This window comes from Netta rufina (genome assembly GCF_964035555.1).
Source record: "Netta rufina genome assembly, chromosome: 9".
NCBI lineage: Eukaryota > Metazoa > Chordata > Aves > Anseriformes > Anatidae > Netta > Netta rufina.
Genome location: NC_140132.1, coordinates 26,201,187 through 26,216,372, shown reverse-complemented (window position 1 = coordinate 26,216,372; position 15,186 = coordinate 26,201,187). Strand labels below are relative to the sequence as shown.

Genomic DNA, 15,186 nt, shown 5'->3' with positions numbered 1-15,186 from the left:
GCATTTTCCACCAATCCGTAGCCATTGGCTGTCACTGGAGCATTGAGGACGCAGCCAGCCTCAGGTCTGTTCTCACAAAGCCCGTGCGTGCTGCAGGGCCTTACACACACCAAAAGCACCTTCTGCTGTTTACATCTCTCATCTGCTCCTCTTACCCAATTGTTGTGTATTTCGTAAGCTTTTCTGAGCTCCCAGTGCCTTTTCCCCCCAGTACTTCCCCTGGAAGAGTTCTGTTTTAAAGCCTTCCCCTCCAGCCGTGGGGTGAGGCTGTTCCTACCTGCCCAGCGCCACCCCCGCTGCGTGGCTGTGCCACAGCCTGGCCCGCTGCAGGGGCTGGGGGGTCCCCGCCTGCTGGGAAGCCTTTGGACACGTTTGCTGGTTAAAATAATCCCGACGTGTCAGCCTGGGTTTGCCCACCACGCTGCTCGCTCGCTACCTGTGCTTGCACCGGGGGGTTCTTTTCTTAAGGACTCGTAACCCCCCGCTCCTCGCGGTATCTAGGGCGCTGTCACTGCTCCTCCTGCTCTGCCCCGAAAGCTGAACCGCGTGCAGGCAGCTCGCTGCGGGAATTTCTAAACTCTGAACTTGGTTAAGTCTTTTCTTTTCTCTGCTGTTTAACCATGTGCTCGTTATGTCTTTTTCTTCCCTTATTTGCCTATGCCTTAAAAAAGTTCATCTAGCTTCTCTTCCTTCTGGCTTGGTCCAGTTGCTTTATCTGTTGTCTAATTATTTTAAACTTCCCTTTCCTTTCCGCTGTGCATGCAGGCCCCTCTAGATTCTGTAGTAAAATAACCAAATTTGCGTTTTTCTAGCACTGTCCCCTGCTACCCTCTGGTGCTGTTATCCCCTCGGCCGGCTCCCGTGGTCCCTGGGCGCAGGCTCGCTGGGGGTGCCCCGAAGTGAGCGAGCTTCCCGTTACCCCAGGCTGTCGCTGCTCCCCCACACCCGGCTCTCGCTGAGCAACCTTCACTCTCCAGCCGCTTCCTCGGCCGCTGCCCCACGGCTTGCCCCGTGCCCTTGCTGCTGGCAGCCTGTGCGTGGTTCCCCTGCGCTCTGCTGGGCTCAGAGCCTCCAAACCCTGCGCTGACAGAGAGCACCCAGCCCGGGAGAGCTCCCGCAGTTACCCCATGAGTGCGCTGGGAGGAAGCCACCTCTCGGCCCGCGGCAGGGCAGGTCGGGCTGTCGCTGTGTTAGAGCCGTGCTGGGCCTGCCCGCAGCGTGTGCTGGTGTGATTGTCCCTGGGGACGGGTCCTGCCAGACCCAGTACGCTCGGGCACTGTGCACGCTCAGGGCGAGGCGGGTTGGGGTGGGTGTGGGGCTGGGGCTGGGGGCTCTGCAGGGACCCACCGCGAGCAGGGCAGCGGCACCAAGCCACCGCGGGCACCCAGCGCTGCCCGCGCGTAAAAATAACCCAGCGGAGCCGTAAACAAGCTATTTCTGTCTGGGGGGGTGACCACATGTCGGTGACTCACGGCCTTGCCATGCTCGGACACTCAGGGCTTGCCCCGTGCCCCCGGTGCGCACAGCAATGGGGTCTGGCAGGGCTGCAGGCCTTGGGTACGAGGTGCGGGGCCGGCTGCCTCCTGCTGTGGCCTGGCTGGCACACGGGGATGTGTCCTTCCCCATACAAGTCCCATAATTTGTATGGCAGTGAGCAGTGCCATGAATGAGGCACTCCTCGTTTTCTGTAGGCCTTTTCCCTACCCAATTCCAGAGATTCTCATTGACAAGAGCGGGTAAGGCTTCCAGGAGCCACAGCTGCCTGTCCCAGAGCTGTATGTTAGCTTACCTTCCCCCCACTCCACGTGCTCAGACAAACCACCTGCACTGCGCGAGGCTGGAGCAGAGCCCCTCCGTGCCGCCTCCATCGCCGAGCGCTCGGGGTCGTGCGGCCTCACGCAGCTACCGCGGCTGGCGGGGCCCAGCGGGGGGCTGAGCAGCTGCGGGTCGGAGGGAAGCGCTGCTGCTTGCCGCGGGGGTGGCCGTGCCAGGCCCCTCGCCGCCCGCAGCCAGGCCAGGAGCTGCCTCATGCTTTGGCTGGCGCTGGAGGAGCTGCCGCCCACCTGCCCTGGCTTGTGCGGTTGCTGCGGCCCCCGTTGCAGCTCCCCGCGTGGCAAACGGGCGGACCCCAAGCGTGCCCATCTCCTGCACCTGAGCCAGAGCAAGAGGAAGGCGCCCGCGCTCTGCCGGAGGTAAGGACCGGGGCGGCGGGCGGGTGCTGGAGGTGAGGATGTGACGGGCGCTGCCCTGGGGCCGCTGGCAGGGCAGGTGGGGCAGCGGGAGCCCCGCGGAGCTCCCTGCGGGCGGCCAGCCCTGAGCCTGAGGATGCGGGGAGCTGCGGGGCCGTGCTCGGCTGTGTGCTGCCTGCGGGGGGTCAGGGCATGCTGCCTTTGGTGGGGGCGAGCCGTGGGGCCCAGCTCCCTGCCGTGGGGGTGCCGGGCAGGGCGAGGGCGGAGGGAGAAGGGAGGAGACCGGGCAGAGGCTCCCTGCTGCCTCTCGGGGATGTGGCACTGGGGCAGGACGGGGCTGGCCCAGGGGGTGCTGCGGGGCTGTGGCCGTGGCAGGACACACGGGGTGATCCCGTTAACCACCGCTGCCGGACGGGTTCCTGCCCACGTTGCAGGGCTGCAGGAGCGGAGCTGGTGGCCTCGGCACTGCGGGGGCAGAGCCTGAGCCCTGTGCACCCTCCTGTCCTCGCCTTCGCCTTCAAAGCCTTCTGTCTCCCTCGTGGGTCCCTCTCCTTTCCTCTCATCTGCGTTCCTCCTGGTGTGCTCCCCGCGGTGCTTTTCCTCCTTGCTCCCGTCTTACCTACCTAAACCAGCCGTTTCTCTTTCCTTTTCATTCCTTGCCCCCTTTCCATAACACCGCTGCTTTTGACCAGAGCTTTGCTGTGGGCTCGTGGTCGCTCTCCCCGTTCCTGTTGCGAGGGCACCTCTTGGGCACGTTCCTGGGGCGTTTTGTAGGGCTGGGCTCCAGGCCCCCCAGCAGCACGACTTACCGCCTGTCCCTCGCCGTTCACATTTCAGGTGTGCTCTCTTTTTTCCAGCCAGCCCTCCGCTGTCCGAACGCCTCCCTTCCTTTCACACACAATAGCCCCACAAGGGGAGCGAGTGAGAAGCCCAGGCTGCTTTGGTGCTGCGGCCGGGCGGTGGCCCCGTGCGCCAGCCCCCCCAGCATCGTGCAGGACGTTGCCCCTGCCGCCTGCGGCATCGCCCCGTGTTTGCTGTGTCTGGGGCTGCCTTCCACAGGGGCCTGCTGCTGGTGGCACAGGAGCTCGCGGTGCTGCAGCAGGGGGAGAGGCTCGCACAGGTACCTTCAAATGTCTGCTCTGTGAGGAGCAAGGGAAGGTGCCTGACTTTGCCTGCCTTACGCTGTGGCAGGTGCTAGCTGCGTTTATTTTCAACCTGAGGAGCTCTGTGAGAGGTGTGTCTCACAGCCAGCCCCCCCTTGCTTTTTCTTGACGTGCCCTGACTGCTGCTTTACCTAAAACTCACTCCTGTGTGTGATTTGTGGTGCCCAGGGCAGCTCTGGCAGGATTGCACTGGCAGGTGGGGGCGAGGCGTGCTGAGGGGCTGCGGGTGCTGGCTGGCTCCGGGGCGCTGCAGTGAGCAGGGACTGCGGCACCGCGGGGCTGAAGGGCTGCGAGGATGCTCCTGGAGCTCTCGGAGGGATCGTGGCGGTGAGCCTGCCTGGGGAAGGCAGCGTCTCAGAGCACTGCTCAGTGGGACGCACTGAAAATAATTTCCCTGGGCTTTGGTATCGATTCGCAGAGAGCTCACATCTGAGTGACTGCCCTTGAGTTCAGGGGAACGTTTTAAGTACCTGAAGGTACTTTCCCTATCGATACCGAGGAGCTCAGGCCCTGGCCGGTGTCACACGCTGTCCTTCCCCAGCCCGGCTTCTCGCCCCCATCCAGCAGGGCGGAGGCAGCGTGCTGCTGCCTGCCTGGCAGGGCCCGAGCGGGGCAGGCTGTGGGGAGATCTGGTGGCTCTGCATTTTTCTCAGCGCTGAATTTAGCTGCCGCATGTTTTCCTCACGAGGCATTTCGTGATGCAGAGAAGTGCTAATGCTGAAGGAGCTCGGCCACCACCAAACAGGCTGAGGCCAGGCTGCGGTCACCGTGCCCCTCGGCTCCTGCGCACAGGGAGCGGCTGCTCCTCCCTCGGCTGCCTCGGCAGTGGTGGAAGCGGCCGCCTGAGTGGGAGAGGGCCTCGGATCCTGAGCACAAGTTTCCAATATTTGACTGGAACATCAGACAGTTCTTCATTGGAGCTGCCAGATGCCAAAATCAGCTGCAAGCTGCCTGTACCCAGCGGGATCCTTGCCAGACGAGGGAGTCCAGCAGGGTTGATGCAGATAAGTCTTGCCAAGCGCTGAGTATCTCCTCCAAGGCTCTGAAGGCCTGCATCTTCCCCAGGCCCCGGCTGGATCTGGGGCCAGCCGCACCCACAGAGCTCAGCTCTCCTTCGGTCGGTCCAAGGTCAGTGCTCTCCCTTGTCTGGAAGTGCCCAAATGCAGCGGGAGCTCAGGAGGTGCAGGTTGGGTCCAGCCTCCAGCCATCCCTGGCACAGCCGCCCGCATCCACCTTGGCCGGCTCGGGGCAGGGGCACGCAGCAATGGGGCAGCCGGTGCCAATGCGGACACGGACCTGGCCAGGCACCTCTCACACCTGAATTTGCTTGAAAGAGATTTTGCTGGGAGCAGCAACTGAAGGCCCAGAGGCGCAGGAGCGGGGCAGCGACAGAGGTGGTGCTGGGGTCGGGGTGCTGGGCTGGCCGCGGGGCAGGCCGCAGGGGAAGGCTGCACCTGGGCTCCCCACTTCGTGCACAAAACGCAGACCCGGGGAGTTTCGCCTCACTTGTGCGGAGCTAACTGATATTTTGAAATTAGTAATTTTCCATTTTTCAATTGGCATTTGCCATTTACTTTTAGTTTAACAAAGTGCTATATTGACGGCTGTTTCCCTCACTGATACAGTTGGGTAATTTGGGATATAATTTCGGAAAGGTTTCAGTCCATCCAAGCTCGTTATTTTTCAATCAGTAAACTATTTGCTTGACAAACTTATTCCATTTGTATTTAAAATAGTCTGGATGCTGTGCTGATAAGAGGAGGGAAAAGCACTACAAAGGGGACAGCAAGGTTTGAAATACTCAGTCTGCAAGGCAGAAGAGGAGAGGATCTCAGGCTTGTGGTGCAGGCCACGTCTCTGACGCCCTGTGGGTGCGGTGGCATCCTGGGCCGTGCTCCCAGCTGCGTGGGGTGGGGGATGTGGCTGCAGGTCTCACCCTGCGCTGGCACCGCTCTGCAGTAGGGACAGACAGAGCTCCTGTCCGTCCCTGACCTTCAGCTGTGGCGAGGGGCGGTGGGTGTGCAGTGTGAGCACGGGCCCCGATTTATTGCCGTGCCGTTGGTTTTGCTGTTACTCAGCAGTGACCGTACGGTGAGCGGCACAGGGGCCGTGCGGCGCTGGCAGGCTGCTGTGCTGAGCGGCCGCCAGGCAGAGAGGGCACTGCAGTCTGCGTCCTCGTCTCACCCGGCCCACGTCCCTGCAGCACGGCGGGGGCTCGGAGGCCGCCGGCTGCCCCCTGCATGCACCAGGCTCGCCCCAGCAGGGCCCAGTGCGTGCGGGAGAGCTGAAATGCTGCTCTGTGCACGGGAGAGCTCCCCTGGCTGCCCCTGTGCGCTCCTGAAATCACAAAAGCAAGGCTTTATTTTTAAACAATGGCAATTCCACTTTAAATACAGCGTCTGTAACGGAGACTGCTCCTGCGTGTTTCCTCAGGGGTGAGGATGCAAATTGCCCAGTCCAGGTCTCCATCCACCACCTCCTGGCTTCCACCAGGCAGAGGAGCCTTTTAAAATATCAGGGCACTGCAAAAACTAATGGAAACGGTTGCGTCTATTTGTTAGTCCTATCTATTCATGTGTTACTTCATTCCCTTAACAGCCAGGGTTGCTTTCTGGTATGGCACGTGCCCACAAGTCCGAGGGAACATGAGGTGTGCAGGCAGCAGCAGCGATCCCACTGGAGCTGGCGGGGCAGGACCTGCCCTGCACACCCAGGCAGTGAGCTGGGACAGAGTTGTCCATCACCTGCTGAGGGCTCTCCCAAGCAGGGCTCACCCTGCTCTCCCAAGACAGAAGGCAATTTTTAAGTATACCGACTCCTCAAAGAGTGTGTGGTAACGTTCCTTGTGTCGCCCCTCTTGTGGCATTCCCTTTTCAAGTCCAGCTGAGATAACCCGAAGCGTTCCCGAAGCTGTGCCGAGCGAGGGCTGCGTGCTGCCCCTTTGGGCGTGGGGCTTGACAACTCGCCCGCTTCCTGCCCTGTAACACCGTACCAGCTGGGAAGCCTGGCGGGACTGCTCGGTGCTGCAGCACATCCCCGCGCCGTGCCAGGGCAACCCGCCGGGCCTGCCGCTTCCTGCTGCGTTCAGCCGCTTACCTGGGAACTGCCCAGCTCCTGCAGGGAGCGGCTGGGGGGCCGCGGGGCTGCTCCTGGGCTGAGGCACTGGCAGGGACACGAGGAGCTGTGAACAGGGATGTGGACGGACGGACTCCCGTGGGCCTGCAGCTGCGTGTCGTGCGCGGCCGCCTGGCGCTGCGTGGAGCCGCGGTGCTGAGCAGTTTGCTGCTCCTGGCAGAGAGTCGCTCCTGTTACCCCTAGAGCGTCGGTTATTACACGCCTGAGTAAGGATCATGCGGATTACCAGATTGCTGTAAAAGGATTTGATGGCTTTAGGAGTTCAGGGAGAGGCTTCTGGGATCCTGCCCAGCAGCGTCTCGTGCCCCCCGTGCCCCTCGTGCTCGCTGTGTGGGGCCGGGCGCCTGGGGTGCGGTGAGGCCGGGGGATGTGGGGTCTGGGGCTGCCCCATGCTGTGTGGGGACACTGCAGGTGGCCCTGTCCCAGGGCTGGGGTGGGCTCGCTCCTCGGCTTCTTTAAGGCTGCTGAGTTTCAGGGCAGTAAGACAGATCCTCGGCCTGGCTTCCTGTACAAACACGATCAGCACGGGTGATAAGTGAGGAGGATTTGAGATTTTTATCCATGAGATGCACACTCGAGGCTGTCATCACGTGGCCACCTCAGTGTGTTTTATGGCTGTGCTGGATATGAGGAGATGCGCAGAGGTGATTAAAAAATAGAGAACTGGTAGCTGAATCCATTTAGTTCTTGTACCCGGGATCTCATCCTGCCAAAGCAAAGCGAGACAAAACGTCACCACACGGGCAGTGCCGTCAGCTGGGGCTCTCTCTGCACCACCCGAAGGCAAAGCCAGCGTTTATGGGGCCGGGTGGCATCGCCTGAAGTACGCCACATGGGGACCCACGGGTTTGGGTTTGCTGCTGCAGGAGCTCAGCGGGAGCATTGCCGAGGGCCCTTCTGTGCTGGAGTTGCAGCGCGCTGGGTGCCCTGTGGCGCCAGGCTTGGAGAGACTCGTGTTGTTGCTGGTCCTGCGGCGCTGATTTTGGCACGGACCTCCCAGCGTGACCCGGAGCAGCACAGCAAGGCCTCTTCCTCCTGCTTTTCCTTTCTGCAATAACAGCCATAAAGCCGCAGAAAGAAACAGGCAACAAAGCAATCGTTGGGAGGTGTTTGGCAATAGCCCCGGGCTCAGCCGAGCGCACCAGCCCAGCTCGCTGCGGTTCCCGTCCCGCAGCACGGCACCGTGCTCAGTGCAGGAACAGGGCCTGCCGGGCCTTGCTGTGCTGTGCTGGCTGCGTGTCGTGTCGTGTCGTGTCGTGTTGTGTTGTGTTGTGTTGTGTTGTTGTTTGTTTGTCATGTTAGACATTGGAATCGCTTGCAGAAACAGAGCCGTGCAGCCGGGTTCCATCTCTGCCAGCAGGGCACGAGGCACTGACTGTCCCATCTCGGCACGTGCCGCCTGCTAAAGCTCCGGAGCTGCTCGGTGTCCCTGAGGTGTGCCCGTGCTAGCGAGGAGCAGATGGTAACACCCCGTGGGGTGGCTCCAGGAGCCGCCGAGGGCAGTAACGTCCCCGGTGATCTGTGCGCAGTGAAAGCCCCGCTGTGCACAGGGGCATGGAGCAGTGGGGCTGGGCACGGTCCTGTTTTGAGGTGCTGAGTCAGGCTGCAGGCTGCAGGTCCCCCACGTGCCATTTCACAGCGTGCTCTGCTCGTGCTCTGACAGAGGGATCCTCAGGACGGTTCGTGCTGTGTGGAGCCAGAAGTGGCCATCGCCAGCACGCCCTGGCTGTGCCCCGGAGCTGTGTGGGAGCAGCCCAGTCCGTGCCGTCTCCTCGTCGGGCAGGGGCGTAAATGGTTTGGAAGGCTCTGGCTGAGGTGTGGCCGTGGGTCGCTGTCTGGTTCGGGGTAAGCTCAGCCACTGACTCACCGGGGCTGGAATCTGTATCCGTCGGGTCGGGTCGGTGGAGCCCTCCCAGTAACTCTTTGCTTGATATTTCCGAAACTTCTCTGACCGTGTGCTCGCTGGGCCGGAGCACAGCTACTGCCACAAAGCAGGCACGAGCCGTGTGTTTTAAAAAGCAAAACCCAGCCGGTGTCTGAATGTGTTCCTGCGTGACTCGAGTGCATCTGCACAGGCACTTCCATCACTTACGGGCAGGGGCTGGGCTTTCCGTAACCACCGCCCTCCTGCTTGGGGTGCGGTGGCTGAGCTCTGCTGCCAGGAGGAACTGATGCTCCCTGAAAGAGAGCCGTGTTTGTGTCGTCACAAACCCTGAACCTGCGGCAGCTCTGCAGTGAGATTGCTGCTGCTTTGCTGTGTTCAGGCAATAACAGCCTGAGCAGCTCCGCAGGGCTCCCCGGACCCGGGGGCTCCTGGTGCCGGCACTGCCGCTGGCCATCGCGGCACCCTGCGTGGTGCTGCCGCGGGGCCCTGCCCCTGAGCGACAGCTCTTAATTGGAGAATTAATTTGGCTCCAGGCCCTGGCTGAGCAGCAGCGCGTGGCACAAATCCTCCCGGCGGGAGCACGTGGAGGCCGCGTGGAGCTCCGGGTGCGGGTGTCCCCGTGCCCGCAGCCCCGCCTGGCATCGGCACCGCCGGCAGGGTGGGAGCAGGAGCTCCTGCACGTCTGCAGGGGGCTTTGATGGTACGGGGCCAGCAGCCTTCTGAGCGCCAGGCAGCCCCCCAGCCCGCTTTCTGTGAGCAGTAGCCCTTGTGTCAACAGCGGCCGAGCGCGGCAGCGAGCGCTGTGTAACGCGGGCCGTGCTGCTCGGTTACAGAAGCAGCCCAAACAAACAGCCCCAGCGGCTGCCTCGCGCCCTGCTCAGAGCAGCGGCGTTTCTGGGGCTTGTCCGTGCCCATGTGGTGACCTTGGGTGTGCGGGGCTGTCGGCGTTACCCAGCTCTGGCAGAGCAGAGGGAAGCTCCTGCAGCATCGCAGAGCTCGGCGCGGCCCAGACAGGTGCTTGGGGCCACGCTGGGTGCACAGGGCCGAGGGCTTGCTGCTTTCGCTCTCCCTGGGCTTCCTGCCCGAGGGCTGCCGAGCCCATAGCCAGAGACAAGCAGCGTGTGAGGGCAGCCGTGCTCCCTGCCCCAAGCTCGCCTTCCTGCAGCCCCTGCCCTGCTCCCCCTGCCCTTAGCGTGCTGTCGGCACGGGGCGGCACGGAGCAGCCTGAAGCCCACCGCTAAGTAAGAGCTGAGTTCGGCTGCATTCCTGGGTCAGGCCGGGAACTGCTCCTCTAAGTCAGGCAACACGTGGTGTAGCTCCTTGTGGCGCACTTAGCAGTCATTAAACCCGATTTCTACGCTGTGCTAATGTAAGATAATCATCTTCCAGGCAACCGGTAAATTGTAATTTGGCCCCATGTTCGTTAGTGGTACCAATAATTAGCGCGGGTTTTCGTATCAGAGGAAGAGTTGACATGAACAGAGTAGCGCCGGGCTCTGCCTGCGCAGCGGTGCCACCAGGGCTGTGCCACCTGCATGCCCGGCCGAAAATCCCGGCAGAGCTGTGTGTGCTGGTCTCTGAGCGGGGCTCTATCGGCCCGATGTCAGCGCGCTGCCCGGGGATGTGATCTCTGAGCAATGGGGCTGCCAGCGGGGAGGTGGGCGGCACGGAGCCGTCTGTGCTGGCCGTTGGGGCAGAAACGGGCACACAGAGCAGGTTGCTGGACCTTGGGGCAAGAAGACATCTCAACTTTCTGAGCAAAGCTGCAGGAGAAGGTCAAGCTGTATGGAATTAATTTGGTTCCCGATAAAGATGGTTCCTTGCTCAAAGTACAGCTGTCTTCTGCGTTGTCATTGCTCCTGGTTGGATTTATTTCAAAGGTGAATGAATAAAGGGAAAGGGTTGTAATTTAAGGGACCTGTTTTTTCCCCTCCTGGTGAGGGCACTTCGGGCTCTGGGGCCTCCTTGTTCCTTTAGGGCTGTATTGCAGAATGTGTAGTTTGGAAACGTGAAGCAAGGAGCTGGTACCAGAGCTGTGCAGCTGCTCCCATCGGTACGTGATCATTTCAGGAGGGAGCTGGAGCCTCACCCGGGCCCTGCAGAGCTTGCTGGGTTTGGTTGGGCCAGACAGAACAAAAAAGATTTGCCTTTAACTGCCTGAGCCAATTATGTTCATTCTCTTCCTCAGGGTCGATGTTCAAGGGAAAACTGCAAATACCTTCACCCACCACCACACTTAAAAACGCAGCTGGAGATAAATGGACGCAATAACCTGATTCAGCAGAAGAACATGGCCATGCTGGCCCAGCAGATGCAGCTTGCCAATGCCATGATGCCTGGAGCCCCCTTGCAGCCTGTGGTACGTGCGCTTTGGGGCTTGGGTTGGTGACCACGAGCTGGTGCAGGCTGAAGGGAGTTAGCGGGTGCGGGTGGCTGTAAGAGCCCACAAAAGTTGGTAACTGGTGGAGAAATCAAACAGCAAGAGGCTGGTCTGTCTGTGTACTGCTTCATTCTGCCTCGCCTGAATCAACGTTGCTTCATGTTTTGTTGAATTAATTCGTCTGTGTAACGTCTCTCCTAATTTTGAGAAAGTGAGCGATCTGTGTGGCAGTTCAGTAAACAGACGTTTCCTTTGCAATTTCTTGTGCTCGAGGAAATTCCTGGGTTTGAGAAGATTCCCACTGGATGTTTTCCATTCATTCAGGGGAACCTTCTCAGAGTTACTTGCTGGACTGGACTTGGGTTTTTACAGCCCGTTGTAAGCAGAGAGCAAAGCTTGCCCCGCGCTGCGCGGCGTGTGCTGGGCCGCTGTGTGCCACCGGCAGATCGGGCTGGGCAGGGGGAGCAGCGCCTGCTGATAACCACACCGCCTAGAACAGGCAAAGGAGGGGAAAAGGGCTATCAGCAACCTCTCATCTGGCCGCAGGGCAGTGTAATCACGTAGTGCACCACACGTGTTCCTCTCCGGTACGCGTGCGCAGTGCCGGGTTTGGCGCCAGCGCAGGGATGGGGCTCGGTCTGCGGTGACCGTGGTGGGCGCCCGCCAGCCAGACACACTGCAGAGCAGAACGCCCTGCGCTCGTTCTCTAACGCAGTCGTGAGAGATCGCTGGAGCTAACCTGTGGGTAAAGGTGGCCCAGCAAGCTTTGGACACAGCCTTGTAGCCCAGACACTGTAGGGTACCGAATAACGCACCGGGGAGGCTGGCGCGTTCTGCGTAAAAGGTCACACAGCGCTTCCCCCGCTGAAGCTCTGCCTTCTGACGGGTAAAATGGCAGCACGGGAAAAGGGAGCTGGGAAACAAATTATATTGATATCTGCCTTAGCACTTCCCTGGCAGTTCCTTGGTTCCTTACTGGAGAAGTTAGGACTTGGCGAGTTGCATCTACCTGCAGACACCTTGCAGGAGGGAACGTGCTCCGTTAGGCGAGCTCTTCGGCACTGCTTCATTTGTGACAGGCTGTACTCAGAGTAAATGCTTAGGAAAAATCAGCAGAGCAGAAGGGGCTCTCGTACTTGTGCTAAATTGTGACTTGGCCCCATGTTTTGGGGGTCTACCAAATTGCAGTAAGTATCCTGTAGCCCATCTGATGTAGTTAATGCAGACTTCCTCTTCCATAGGGCTTTATGCCTCGTCTGGTTCAAGAAGTGTACGTGGGGGAGAAAAGCAGAAATGTTTTGGAGGGATCTTCGCAGTGACTTGTTGGCATCAGTTACCAGCATGAGAAGAGAGGGCGTGTTGTTTTCTCCTTTTGGCCATCTTTTTGTTAAACAAAATTTCATGCAGCACCGAAGGAAGGAAGTGAGCTAAGGCGGCGTCAGCGCGTGAGCAGCGGGTGCGGTGGCACCGTGCTGCTGCCAGGGCTGCTGCCAGGGCTGCTGCCTCCTGATCAGAAACCACGCGGGGTGTGTGTGCGGCCAGGCAGCTCAGACGCAGGCTGTACTTTACGTGCCTTAACTTCAGAGCAACCTCAAAGTGATTTTTCAATTTCTAAACAGACGTGTACACACGCCGCAATTTTATTTTATTTCCTGGTTTGAGGACAGCGATGCAGCACTGGTGCCAGCACACTCATGCTGGGGCTATGACAAAGCTGAACAGCCAAAGTGCTGCAGACAGTAAAAGCCACTACTTCACGTGTCCTTCCCTGTTAACTTGTTCTTCTCCATTACCTTTTGGTCTGCTTGTTTCATAAATGATAACCCAACGCATCTCCTGTGGTTTTATACAAAGCAGCGTGTAGATAGACAGCAATATTGAGGTAAACATGAAAAAATACTTAGTGCAGTGCTTCAGAGTAGCAGTCCTTTTTGCTATAAGGAGAGGCTAGCATCAGGGTAATGGTTAAACTGAGGTTCTGCTTCTGCGTGTGTGCAGCTGGCTGCAGGATAGCTGCGAGCTCCGGCAGAACACGAATGGCTGGGGAAGAACAGTGTTACCTTGTCGTGGCCGAAGGCTGTGGGGTATTTACACAAACGTCAAGTGATCTTGGTAGCAAATCAGCAGGATGGTCTTTTAGGTGCTGGACTTACTGGGCTCACTGGGCTGAAGGCAAATCGAAATCAGGTCCCAGGTTACACACTGACAGTCTCCCAGTTGTATTTGAACGTTCATTATTGCACAGATGATAGCACAACAATGAAAAGTACGGTTAATTGATAGTGTAGTTAATAATACTACTTTATTTCCTGTAAAAATTCCCTTTTTTTGTTGTTCACATGGATGAAAAGGCAAACACGTTAAAGAAACTACTCCCATTTACACAAATTTCAGGCTTTTTTTTTCTCCTGTAACCTTTGCATGTGTTTTTGTCCAGTGTTTCCAATGGACTTGCTCCCTGCTTCCAAACAATTCGGTCATTTCCTCAGAAACACGAAAACATGTGGTGCTGTGTGCTGTCTGGCTGAACGAGATAGGAAACAGAGCAAAAGATCTGCATTAACTTCGTTGTTGTTTTTCGCTCTAAAAATTACTTTGGAAGAAAAATCTAAATGCCTTGAGTAACTACTTTATTTAGATACTGAAGATAAACACTCCGGCCGAAGTTTAATTTGGCAATTACACTGCTAGCACAGTGCCTCTGGATTCGGAGGGGCAGAAGCATGATTTAACCTTCACTGCAGTGCACCAGCGCTGCACTGGGGCTTACAGCACCGCTCGGTCTTCTCCGTCTAATTACCTTCACAACGTGTGACAGCCTGCAAGGGCAGCTGGTTCTTTTTTTAAAACAAGCAAACAAACAAACAAACAAAAAAAAACACACAGTATTTGCATGGCCTCTCTCCGGCTCAATGATTTAGTCTAAATAAAGCATCCCCCCGGTGCTTCCTTGTGATGTCTGCACGGCCAGCCTGCTCGATTTTATACAAATAACGGGTTGTAACCTCCTGCTTGTTCCCGTGTGGGACCTCCGCAGCCTGTGAACCGGGGCAGGTTGGCATCGGGGTGGGAAGTGCCCTTGTCCTTGGCGTGGAGGTGCGTGTGGCTTGGCGGTGTGCTGGGGCCCCCGTGCAGGCTGCTCTCACACCAAGGGGCTGCCTGCGCGTTTCAGATGCGCTTTGCCATCTGAGGGTGATGGCCAAGAGGTTGTGCTGCTGGCAGCACGGTGGGTACGGGTGTTTAAATGTCTTTCTCCTTTTCTCCCATTGCAGCCGATGTTCTCAGTCGCGCCCAGCTTAGCCACCAACGCCTCGGCCGCCTTCAACCCCTACCTGGGGCCCGTGTCCCCGGGGCTGGTCCCAGCGGAGATCCTGCCCACCGCCCCCATGCTGGTGGCGGGCAACCCCGGCGTCCCGGTCCCTGCCGCCGCTGCCGCTGCCGCCCAGAAGCTCATGAGGACAGACAGGCTGGAGGTAGGAGCCGCCAGGCACGATTTACCCTCACGAGTTATCTCCTGTATTGTGTCTCCTGGACAGACGATCTGTCGCTTGTGAAAGAAAACAGCGCGAGCTTCCCCGGAGCCGATAGCGCCCTGTCTTGGCAATGCAGGGGGCGTGCCACCACGGCTCATGCTTGCAGCTCTGCTCCTGGCCCTGCATCTCAGAAGGCAGCGGGAGCACTGAGGGATGGCCGTGGTAGCTGCAGGGGCGCCCCGAGACTGCGTTTGTGTGTCCAGCAGCTGCTAACGAGCGGGCGCGGGTAACGAGCGCCGGGAGCTGGTGCGAGGGCCGTGCTGCAGCCGCCCGGGGGGGAGCTCGCTTGCAGCCTCTGGCATGTTTTTGCTCTGGCCACGTGCTGCTGGCACTCCCCCCGCGGCCTCCCGCGCCTTGTTTATCATCCTTCGCTACAGCCCTGACAAGTGCTAGTCCTCGCTAGCTGTTACTCTCCCTTGCCCTGAATCTCTCTTATCGGGAAGGCCTGGCCGTGTTTTCGGCACCGTATCAGCGCTGCGGCAGCGAGGGCTCGCGGCCAGGCGGTGCCATGCGCTTGGGAGTGCAGTGAGCTGGGCGCTGGGCAGCCTGGTGCTGCTGTCCCTGCCCTGTGAGCGCCGTGCATCCTGGTGTGGGGTCAGGGCCCGGCCGATCTCAGGGACCTCGGGTCCGTGTGGGGACAGCAGCGGGGCCTGGGGGCGCGCTGTGGGGTCGGGCTTCTGGAGATGGGCCCTGAGCACGCGGGGAGCACGGTGGGAGGAGCGGCAGGGATCTGTCAAAATGCAGCCGGTCAATGGTAGGGCTCTTCTCGCCTAGGCACTGCAGCAGGAGGGTCTGTGTGTGCCTACAAGGGACATTCATTCCTTTTCCTCGGTGGTTTCACCCCTGGCTGAGGAGCTGGGCAGCAGGCTGCAGGCAGGAGCGTGGGGCAGGGCCGGGCAGT

At 59.4% G+C, this 15,186-nt stretch overlaps 1 protein-coding gene across 9 annotated transcripts in view; it reads left to right on the top strand.

Moving 5' to 3' along the window:
* The window catches only part of MBNL1 (muscleblind like splicing regulator 1), a 57,148-nt gene that overhangs the window by 21,743 nt on the left and 20,219 nt on the right, over positions 1–15,186 (top strand). For all 9 annotated transcript variants that reach the window (XM_084291974.1, XM_084291969.1, XM_084291975.1 and 6 more), the window contains 2 exons: positions 10,561–10,731; positions 14,025–14,225. In XM_084291974.1, coding sequence (XP_084148100.1) covers positions 10,663–10,731; positions 14,025–14,225 — 270 coding nt within the window. In that variant the 5' untranslated portion in view covers positions 10,561–10,662. The remainder of the gene's footprint in view (positions 1–10,560; positions 10,732–14,024; positions 14,226–15,186) is intronic.